Source organism: Centruroides vittatus, unplaced genomic scaffold (assembly GCF_030686945.1).
Source record: "Centruroides vittatus isolate TY-2023 unplaced genomic scaffold, ASM3068694v2 scaffold_1209, whole genome shotgun sequence".
Classification (NCBI taxonomy): domain Eukaryota; kingdom Metazoa; phylum Arthropoda; class Arachnida; order Scorpiones; family Buthidae; genus Centruroides; species Centruroides vittatus.
In genome coordinates, this window is record NW_027122673.1 from 394,967 (window position 1) to 406,665 (window position 11,699).

The 11,699-nt window shown below is 34.8% G+C and overlaps 1 protein-coding gene across 4 annotated transcripts in view; it reads left to right on the plus strand.

Moving 5' to 3' along the window:
• LOC136986829 (DIS3-like exonuclease 2) overlaps nucleotides 1-11,699 on the plus strand; it is a 40,391-nt gene that overhangs the window by 28,110 nt on the left and 582 nt on the right. For all 4 annotated transcript variants that reach the window (XM_067284444.1, XM_067284445.1, XM_067284442.1 and 1 more), the window contains exons 8-19: nucleotides 1,567-1,714; nucleotides 1,792-1,879; nucleotides 2,565-2,709; nucleotides 2,782-3,003; nucleotides 3,080-3,256; nucleotides 5,499-5,930; nucleotides 6,009-6,098; nucleotides 8,457-8,604; nucleotides 8,678-8,808; nucleotides 8,875-8,979; nucleotides 9,063-9,221; nucleotides 9,687-9,734. In XM_067284444.1, coding sequence (XP_067140545.1) covers nucleotides 1,567-1,714; nucleotides 1,792-1,879; nucleotides 2,565-2,709; nucleotides 2,782-3,003; nucleotides 3,080-3,256; nucleotides 5,499-5,930; nucleotides 6,009-6,098; nucleotides 8,457-8,604; nucleotides 8,678-8,808; nucleotides 8,875-8,979; nucleotides 9,063-9,221; nucleotides 9,687-9,728 — 1,887 coding nt within the window. In that variant the 3' untranslated portion in view covers nucleotides 9,729-9,734. The remainder of the gene's footprint in view (nucleotides 1-1,566; nucleotides 1,715-1,791; nucleotides 1,880-2,564; nucleotides 2,710-2,781; nucleotides 3,004-3,079; nucleotides 3,257-5,498; nucleotides 5,931-6,008; nucleotides 6,099-8,456; nucleotides 8,605-8,677; nucleotides 8,809-8,874; nucleotides 8,980-9,062; nucleotides 9,222-9,686; nucleotides 9,735-11,699) is intronic.

Below are 11,699 nucleotides of genomic sequence, written 5' to 3' on the forward strand. Positions count from 1 at the left end.
AACTGGATTAAACTTAAAATTTAAACAATTAAATGACGACGATTAGTATTTATTGTGAATACATATGCTATTAAATTTAGCTAGTTAGAGTGCAGAGGTGGCATCCTATTGCTCTGGGGCTTGGCATTAAATCTGATCAGGTCAAAAAACTCCCAGGAATTTTTCAGGGCGGTCTGTTCTGGATGCATCGAGTCCAGTCCCTTTCCACTTGGCTGCCATATTGCAGACCTGGCTAAACCCATGACACTCCCATAAAAAGACCTTTTCAGTGCCCATAAGGCAGAAAGAGTCAAAAAATATATATTAAATTTAGGTGTGGCAATGAATTAAATTAAAAATTAATTAAATACAGTAGAGCATCGATTATTCGAAACAATTCGGGACTGGGGTTGTTCGGATAACTGATCACGTACAAAAAATATATTAACCTATCTCGTGTTAAAATTTTTATTCATTGCATGTTGGGCGTTAAAAAATGTTGAATCATATTGAATTTTCGTCGCTGTTAAGCCTAAGAAAAATTTTTAAAAAGTAAAATCATGGCTATTGTATCATTAAAAATTATTTTTTTATTTTGCACAAACAAAATAAATATGTTGAAAAATATAAAAACAAAAGATTATATTTCGGAAGTTAATCTAGTATCAAAAACGTTCCGATTCAGCACAATACACAGTTCTCAGAAAAACATGACACAAAACAAGCAAAACTTACCACTCGTAATGGGGGAAAAGCCTCGTTCAAATACTGGCGCATCCTTAAGTACCCTCTCATGGATGTGCCAGTGCTGCCAGCTAAAATATGCACACCAGCCAAAATAATATTGGAGTATCCCAAGACATAGCCAAATATTGCAGCGCCACGGGTGAAAATTTGAATTTGCCGACTGGAACGCTTTTGGTTAACCGATGTTTTGGTTGATCGGTATTCGGATAGTCGATGCTCTACTGTAATTGTATAAAATGTCAATTAAAATATTGTCCCGATAAATATTAAACGGGAACACGATTTCAAAAAATGTCATAAATTAAATCTCCCTCCCCGGAGTCCAAATCACATATGGTCCCAGTTTAATTCTGAATACTTTGGACAAGATTGGATTAGAGCACATCGGTTTAATCTGCTGTGTGAAAAGTCAGAACAGCAAGAACTCGATGGGATTAATATAAACGTGCACATTTTCAATCGTATTTAATGACCGTCTTCGGTTTTTAGTACCATTCCGTGTGCAGTACGAAATATTCAATCTTGCAGACGAAAGCGTCGACTGTCTCCGGGTCAGAGCCTTGGAAATTTTTGCAAGTAGGCTAGTTAACCTAACCTAATCCGGTTATGTCCAGCCTCTTCTACCACTCAACAGCGTATCCAGGACCCTACAAAACTCGTAACGAGCACGGAGAAGGCTCTCTTAATGCACGTGGGGTGGAAAGTCTCAAGAAAAAAACTGTGATATTTAATATTTCAGTAACTGTTTTTAATTTCATTATAAATTTTTATATTATTATAATAAAATAATTTAAAAAATTATTTTTAGGAAGTTTCTGATCGATTATATCTCTTTGTTAGGTAGTTTATATTTTAGAAAAAAAACATACTCGTAAGGCAGCTGGATTTATTAAGTTATTACAGGATAAAAGTAGTAAGTGGGCACTCTTTTCTCCCACCGATCATAAATTGCCTCGAATTTTTATTCCCATGAACGAATGCCCTAAAGGTAATGGTAGAAATTCATATAACAACTTTTGATATGTTAATCTAATAATAACAATTTTTTTATAATTTATTTTCTAGACTTTTTATTGCGTCCGGACGATTTTTCAAAGTATCTCTTCTTGGCAGAAATTATAGAATGGACCGACGAATCGAAATTTGCTAAAGGGTAAAGTCTACTTGAATTGATTGATTTGGTAGTTACTTTCTTTTGTTGGATATTAAACGACGAAGCGGTTTGATTCTTGCATTAAACTACGGTGCAATTTGTTCAAAAATTTTTGTTGATGGATATTTAATGCTAATTCCGGACGATCGAACGAAACGCTTACTTGCGAGGGGTGGACTCGACGGTGCCGTCGGCCAACCTTGCTTCTTACTACCCTGCTATGCATTGTGAGAAACACTTAAATCTTTAATACTTGTGTACTACAGACTTATGAAACCAAATAAATCAACTCTCACGAGTGATGAGCTGGTCGAGTTGCTGTCGGTTCCCCAATTTGCCAAGTCTACTCCTTGCAGGTGAACTTTTCACTTGATCCTGCCTGGTTTAAAGTATAACAAACAATATGTGGTATCGGCTCAAGAGAAATATTTTATTTGTTATTAAATAGATTGATTTTTGCATTTTATTTATTTATTTACCTTTTTGTTTAAAATGTTGAGCTTTTGCATGTCATAGCACATTTGTATGGTTGTTATTTAATAATCTTAATATAGCTTGGATGTGCGTTGTACGTATACTTTCTCTGTTTGCATCGGTAATGTAGACATTTGGTGGTTGTTAGTTGCTATTTAATCGGCAAGTTGATAAGGGGGATCAGTGCCATTAAAGTATTTTTATATTGCAGAAAGCTTATTCAGAAATTGGGAGAAACGGGTGAAGTGGAAGCTGAAACTCAAGGGATTTTATTAGAAAATGGGATAGATACTAATGATTTCTCTGATCAAATAGAGAAAGAGTTAAATGACTATCTTGATTGGATTGTTCCCGAAGTTGGTATTTTAAAAGCTAAGTAAGGACATGTGAGTTAGAAGTAACATTAAACCGATACTAATTACTTTCAGGAGGAACTGAAGGAACGGAAGGATTTTAGAAAAGAATGTGTTTTTACAATCGACCCATCGACGGCGCGCGACTTGGACGACGCAGTCTCCTGTAGATTTCTTCGAGATGGACTTTACGAAATAGGCGTTCACATAGCAGATGTTACTTACTTTGTAAAAGAGAACACCGCTTTAGACACGACTGCAAGCGATCGAGCAACCAGTATTTATTTAGTACAAAAGGTACTTTGCTGGAAGAAACTGTTGTAAAAAAAATAATTTAATAAAAATGAAAGTAATAAAACAAATATTTAATAAGGTCATTCCAATGCTTCCGCCACTTCTATGTGAAAGACTTTGCAGCTTAAATCCGGGTGAGGACAGACTGACGTTTTCCGTAGTTTGGAAGATGAACGAGGACGGAGAAATCTTAGACGAATGGTTTGGACGATCCATGATTTGTTCTTGTATGAAATTAAGTTATAATCATGCCCAGGTAAATAATATAGTTATACATAATAACTTATTATTGTTTTATTTAAATTTAAATATAGAAAATGAAGTTTGAGTACGTTAAAGTTTTTCACAGCCTCCCAAAAACAAGTTTACTTAAAATTTTTGTTTTTAGCATTTTGCAGAATATATGATTTAGCCCACACAGACTACTCTTGCACAGAATCATTTTGCTCTGGGTTAGGGAAATAAATTTAAAATAACAGTGATTTTTCAAATGTTTCTAAAGAGAACAAGCCTGAAAAATTGTTTATGCCTAGGGCCCCGCCAGCTCCAGTCACCATCAGTAATAGATTTGAAATATATTTTAATGTTAACAGTTGCTAATATGAATAAACAGGGTTTAAACATAATTAATTTGTCATGTTTTTCATCACGTTTAATTAATAATTTAGCACGACAAAATAAAATATTTCGATTATTTTAACAATAAGTTACTACTTTACACTTCGAAACCGTGGTTTATAATTTCTTTGGCTCTCGAACACAAAAATGTGCTACTACTTAAACACTCGACCTTTTCTCATCTTTATTCAGTTGATATGAGTATTACTATACGTTTCGGGCTCACACTGCCCCTCGTCGGCCAATTAAACATTAAAAAGAGTATACGTAAGAATTTTTAAAATATAACAACATAAAGAAAGGCGTTTTTTTGAACAAAAATATATCCGAATATATAAATTCATTTGCGAGACACATCGTTAGATTTCCTACAGACTACTCAATCAACTATATACAACCTTACACAACAGCAAAAATGTTTATTAAATTCATGCTTTCTGTCATATTTAATGACCATCAGGTTTGCTATTCAAAAACTTGAACAGTTTACAAAAAGTTAATGGAAAATTTTTCTGCTATAGCAAACATGACTGGAAATATTAATTTAATAAATGTTTTTGCTGCTATGGAAGGTTGTATGTAGACGATTGAGAGAACATACAAGGCGTACGTGTATATAAAAGTAATGCAGTTTCTTATATCTGCCTAGATAAGTATTTACGCTCACTTTTACAAGTTTATAATTTAGCTTTATATTCCTTATATCTATAAGAAATTTATAAAATATAATACACAAACCTACCTTACGTTTTACTATTACACTACTTTGATTAGTGAGATTCAGAATACACTACAAATGCACTCTACTCGACGACGAAATCAAAAGAGGCTTCGCCAATGATATAAAATTTACGTAAATCTGGTTTAGAGACAGGTAATTAATACGTAAGTACACAAACCAAATACAAATATATCAAAAAATACATTATCGAAGTGAAATTTTACTTCTGTAATGTATTGATGTGTAATTTGTACAATAGAACTCAACTAAGGTCTATTTGTCAAAGTTGTAAAGGCAAGATTTAATATTGGAATTGTAATTTGGAACTTGCTTCTTGGAACATGAAATCTATGCCCCTTTAGTTCTTTCATTTTGTCTGTATATTGTTCATTCATTGTTTTCCGAGTTTACTGTCAAGATCATTCTGGCACCTTTCCACTTTTCTATTGCATTACTATTTTTGTTACCTTTATCTTTATTCTTCCGACATGTTCCTCCCATCTCCATTTGTTCTCTCTCGTATATTTCATTCCTCTTCGGCTGCATTTATGCAGATGTGAAAAGTAGGGAAAAAGGCAAAAGAAAATCTTTTGGATCGGAATTTGTACTCTTGGTGCACTTTATGCGAAAGAGGAAAACCGAGTTCTCGCATGTAACACCCGAGAAATGCACTGGTTTCCTTGTCCTAAAAGGGAAGTTCTACACGTCGAAATTTCTTTCCTGAAAGTAATAGTGATATGGTTTTGTCTCTAAGCTATAATTATAACAAAAATTTGGTCTGTGATGCATGATTTTTAAGCAGAAAACCAGATAACTTAAGGAACTCAAACCAAAGTAATAGATTGAAAAACTGTCAATATTTTGAGATCTTTTCTTGTAAAAAGTACAGATAATTAAACTTGTAAAGGCTAAACTACAGTCGTACTCAAATATTTTATTACTTACGAACTTAAATCGTTCAGAAACGTAAACGAGTTTAATCTATTAGATTTTTATTTAAGAATTTTCATAACTTAATATGATGTGGAGTATATTAGGATATAAAACGTCTTAAAATATAATTTTTAATTTTATTATGATATAAAAATACAAGTTGAATTTTAGCAATAAAGATCCCAATTCTTAAATTTAATTGTGATTTTCTTTTAATTCTCTCCAGGAAATGATCGAAAACCCCCAGAAAGAGTGGGATAGTTCCAACGAGTTGCCGCCCATTCACGGCAATCACAAATTAAACGACGTCGTCCGAAAGGTGTTGCATTTAAATAAAATCGCAAAGAAATTGCGAGAGAAACGATTTAGAGACGGCGCATTACGGTTGGACCAAGTCAAGTTGCAGTTCAGTTTAGATAAAGAAACCGGTTTGCCTTCGGGATTTACAATTTACGAACATAAAGATAGTAACAAACTCATAGAAGAATTTATGCTATTAGCCAACATGGCCGTAGCTCACAGAATATATGAATTCTATCCCGATCAAGCTCTCTTAAGACGTCATCCGCCTCCCGATAATAAAATGATGAACAATATTGTCACTATGTGTTCGGCTATGGGAATTCAAATAAATTCAAGTACTTCTGGTAGTTTACAGGTGGATTTACTGTTGTTGTTATTAACTTTTATCGATATTGATTTGAAATTAATCAAAGATTTTTCTATATATATGTAGGCTTCTTTAAATTCACTTTTTAGTGATGATGATATATATTCTCAAGCTAGAATACAAGTATTAACCACGCTCTGTTCAAAACCAATGAAGGTAAGTGCAAATAATTTATTAAATTATTCAAGAAACAAGCAAACGGTGGCTAATATAATACAAGAAGTCACATTTATTTGTGAGTAAACATTTTCTCGAGGTAATTCATATATCTTCATTGGATCATTCATTAAGAACAAAACTATATGTACCGAACAGAGACTATATATGTAAAAGAGTAGGCATTGAAAATATCAATCAAAGCCAATCAGTATCAGAGTTTCGTGTATGATACATGATCTATATCCAATCATACAAGTTCAGCATCACACTAGTAAAATCAAAGGTGTTTCCATTATTTCTCTCATGCTTCAAGAATTTCACGTAAAGCATGTTTTGATTTAAATGTTTGCCATGATCTTCGTAAATTTGGCTGGTTCCTGGTCCACTCGAGCGATAACTGTGGTAATGCACTGTTTCAATTTCATTAAGTTTTGGATAAGGGCCACTCAAACACCTTGTCCTTGACAGCCCAAAGGAAAAAATCATGGTATTAAAGACCGGCGATCAAAGTGGCCGAGCCACTGCTAGGTAGCTGCTCATTGGGATAGGCACCGACGTTACTGCCAAATGTTGGTGGAGACTTGTTTAATTAAAGAATGAAGTCTGTGTTATCGTCTTCAAGTTGTTGTTATAGCCACACCTGAAGCATATCAAGGAAAATGATGCAGGTGAAGTTTGCCTCGTCAAAGAAAATTAGCTCTTAAATTTTGTCGTGTGATGCGGCACAGAACACATTTACTTGGATAGAGTCATAAAGATGTTCCACGGTGGAATGGGTTTTATCTGCTTCCCAGATTTACACATTGTCTGTTCACTTTACTGCGCGAGTGGAGTGTAGTTTTGTTGCTAAACACAATTTTCCCAATCAAACTGTTTTCTCCGCATGTTCCTACTGGCATTTGTGATCATTTTGTGCCAGAGCTTGTATCAACAACAACTTTTTCAACTCAGGCGAGATATGACATACTGTTTTCTGTGGGATATCCACTTGCCGATCGGCATGCCTTATAAACCTGTGGGACTGCATTTGAAAGACCTCCCTTGCTCGGTCGACTCTTTCCCATGACGGACTTGGTTGTCTGGGGCTTTTACTAGAGCATGTTATCCTGCATTCTAAAATTTAACGTACCACTGATATATTGTTCTGTCTGTCGACGTATCCTTGCAAGCACGAGAATGCTAGACTGCAGTAATGGACTGGGTTTTCACGTATGTCGGAATGCAGTAAGCTTTATATCCGACACCATGCCGATTGACTGCAATTCCTCTGGCAGCAAAGACTTGCCAATTCTCATATCCAAGCATACATAACTTGGAGACTTTCTCTTTCGACTACCACACAATTCTTATTCTATGTCTCCTACCATTACGGTGTTGTGGCTCACCAAAAGCCTGGAAACCATTGTGACTCACCTGTATTTATTAAATACTTTTGTAGTTACTTTTATGTTTATAGTTGTTCGAGACGAAATTTATTTCTTTTGTGGATAATAACAACAGTGGCACATCCCGTTACATTTTAAAATTTACGTTCTTAACTTTTAAAAACAATTTGTTAATTAAAATTTTTACATTAAATAAATTTTATCATCATAAATATCCATTATGCACATAGTCAATCGACACAATTAACTTAATTCTCTGTTTTTATTAATATGTACAGATTCTCAAGTATACTTATAAATATTTATAACAATCGTTAGTCTTGGTTTAGAGCTAATAACTGCTGTTAAGGATTCTAAGGAAATGATATATACAGAGACAACCCATAAATAAATACACGCCCTTATTTTCACAGTATCCGTGTGATACAAATGCCGCGTATGCATAGTAAAACCTAGTTGTCCCACGACAGTGAGTTCTGCCGTGTTGGCTCGCTCGACTTGCAATCTAATAGGTTCTCCGTGGGAATGGGTTTTCGTGAACGTCTTCACAGTGCATGATCTAACAGATTCCCAAATGTATTCGATGGGATTCGTGTCGGGTGATCGATGGCCCAAGGAAGCTCGGGATGCCTTGCATTGTCCGTTATTTCCATAGTGTGGCAAGGAACTCCATTGTGCATGAACAAATGGAAGTTTTGTCCATCGGCCCACCAGAAAATACTGGATGAAGACCCTTCTCCAATATGTACAGTACAGTCATTTACATGATTTGCTGATATTTGGGATGTCTATTTGCTTACAGATTGTCTTGCAAAACATTTAATCACAAATAAATATTTGACTTCTTGAAGTTTATTAGTTAGTTTTTTTTTTATTATGAAAATGCCAAAGTTGATAGTTTCAAAAGAATTATTAAATTATAGAAAGAAAAGGTTAATATTTTGTCTTTTTTTTTCTTTTTTTTTCCTAGTGTGCACTTTATTTCAACTCAGGTAATTTAACCGATACTTCTCTATATCACCATTACGCATTGAATGTTCCGCTATATACTCACTTCACGTCACCTATTCGACGTTATCCGGACATTATTGTGCATCGTTTATTAGCAGCATCGTTAGGTATAAATATCTTTACATACTATTTATTAATTTTTTTCTTTTTCCGTTTAATAAATTTATAGCGATCGTTTAGGTTATCGTCCGCCTCCGGCTTACGAATCGAGAGTCTTACAGCGATTGGTAAACCACTGTAACGATATGAAATACACCGGAAAGAGAGTTAACGAGATCAGTTCGGAACTTTTCTTATTTATTTTTGTAAAGGTGAGAGTTCGTAAATAGGAGAAAAAAGTTAACATAAAAGCCGTGGCATTAAATTTAAATTTTTAGGAATGCGGACCTCTCGAAGAGAAAGCCATGGTCATGGGCGTCATGGATCATTCGTTCGACGTCTTAATACTTCGCATGGGAGTTGTAAAGAGAGTTTATTGTGACGTGAGTTTGACTTCAATACTACTACTTCACAAAGAAGTTTTCCTTTTTTCGTGAAAGTTTCTTACAGAATAAATTCTTTCCAGAAACTCGATCTCAAGTCGGCCGTTTACGAGAAAGATAGAGGCGTTCCTAAACTCACTTTACTTTGGAACGGAGGGAACGAATTACGACAAGTGATAGAAATATTCAGTTTGGTCGACATCATTATTTCAGTATGTCCAGAAGAAACATTTAAATTTAATGTAAGAGTATTTTTATTCTTGAAATAGAATCCACTTACCATAATCAGAATTTCATATAGAGGGCGGCTCCCGAAAAGTGATCCGGAACGATAGCTCGGAAAGAACTGTCACATAATGCTTGCTTTCATACATTATCAAGGGTGAGCTATTCATTGGTGCATTTTCCTACCTCCCAAAAAAGACAGTAGAATTATTTTGGCTCCTTTTGCGGCTAGAACTACAGTCCCAATTGTAAATTCGTAGAGCGGATCGAAATTAGTACACTCGCATTTTGTTAAGAGGATAGAGGGTGTGCCCGACACTCCCGAAAATTTGAAGAGTTGTGCAATTTGGTTTCCTTCTGGTGCCGAGCTGCTTTGTAAGCATTTGCTTCTCACAAAATGATTATAGCAAGTGGATTCTACTCCGTACGAAAATTTTTTCTAGTGTATAACATATTTTATTTTTCATTTTTAATAAAAACAGCTTATGATGAAAAATCCAGAAACTGCAGGGCTCGAAGATTAAAGCGAGGTAAGCATTTCTGTCAATAGGGCTTCGTGCATTTGGTATTTGTCAATTACCAAATAATGCTTATTCGTCCTCTACGATTGGTACGGTATACCAAGGAGGAGTGGGAAATGACAAATACCTGTAGTAGTTGTAAATCGTACACGCCGTTCGGTATCGACCAAACGTTTGCTCGGCATTCGGCAAATACCAAACGTGCGGAGTCGACTTTAGCAGAAATGAATATTTAACCTTTGCAATACAGTTTTTCAATTATATTAATGAATAATTTGAGAATTTGGATATTATTTTATAGAATGAAAAATATTCTTGAATTAATGAATGACACGTGGCAGATCTTTGCTTTATGATCGAAGCAAAATACGTTAGAACTTTGCTTTGTCTCCGTTAACCATTACTTAGCTCCACCCTGCCGTAACACGTCACGATATTGGTGTTGTGCATCACCGTCTTTGTTAAAATACAAAACAAGTTTTTATTTAGTAAACCTATTGAAATGACAGATAAACATTAGTGAAATGTAAGTTTCATCACTGTCCTTGACATTCCTCGATCCAGGACAAGAAGCTAATTGCAGATGGTCAATTTCTGCTATTGTAAAAAATTACGGAGGGAAATGGCCAATCGTGTTTCGGTTAAAGACCGAAACACGATTGGCCATTTCCCTCCGTAATTTTTTACAATAGCAACCTATATCGGTAGGGCATTACCTTGGAAGATTGCAGACTTTTTGACCAAAAACATTTACGGTACTAGGATTTAAAATGAAAAAAGATTACTAACTATATCGCTAATAACGACAGTAGTCATAAATTGCCTCCAGATCCTTATAGGAACATCAAAAAACCTAGATTACACTTGAAAATCAAGGTATCCCAAAAGTTTCCATACATACTGTGTGGAAAGTGGATTCTGTTTAGGTGTTACACACGGAGAAAACCCAAAACACTGCACGGTGGCTAACCCATTGGTCAGACGCAAACAGACGACCAACTGTCGGTGTTCAATGGTTTTATTGATTTAGCCACCGGTGGACTCGATTTGTCACCGCATGGAGACTTTTGGGACACTCCGTATGTATATTTAACTAGCAAAGCATTTAAATTAGAAAAAGTCCATGCTTACAAGATTGTCTGGGAGAAACGAAAGCAAACTACTTATAATAAAAATTTTGTGACCATCAGGAACAAGTGGGCAATGCCCACAGTGCGATTAAGCAAAGTATGGCAAATCGCATAACTGCGGAATTGGCGGGTGTTTAGGTTGTTCAAAAAAATCGTGACATTCGACCCAATTGAAAAATAACTTTTTTTTTGTTTTGGAATTTGAAGATTCCACATTTTGATTTTGATGGCATAAATCTGAACGTTTTTATTCAAATTGTATAAAAAAACAAATTTTTTTTTCAATTAACATCTATGTGGAGACGAGTTTCGAAACCGACCCGAATACAATTTACGTTCTGGAATTTTTACTCCAAGTGAGCATCGTATTTTGTCGATGCCTTTGAACAAAAATAAACTAAATGAAATTGTATTTTCGTAATATAACAACTCTGACGATAAATATTCACTTAAGATATACTCGCTTTTCCGGTAATCTCGAGCCTAAGTGGTAAATAAATAAATATGCAATTAGGAAGTCTTAGGTATTTCCGGCGAGTCGGTGGTCAATACAAATGCCAGTCTTGCATAACCGGCACGATTTTAGAAAAGAACCGAAGCGTAATTTTAAGTGGATCTTTTTCAAATTACTCTTCCTTGTATAAGTTAATATGCAAAAAATCTGACATGTTAAATTATGACTTGTAGATTTTGAGAAAGTAGATTTATACAATAATTTAGAATAAAAATTCCATCACGATTTGCAAACGAATTTCTTTAAAATATTGGGAAAACGTACAGATATCGTAAATCGGAGATATTCGCGACTCACACATTCAAGTTTAGAAAACTACAAATTCCGAAG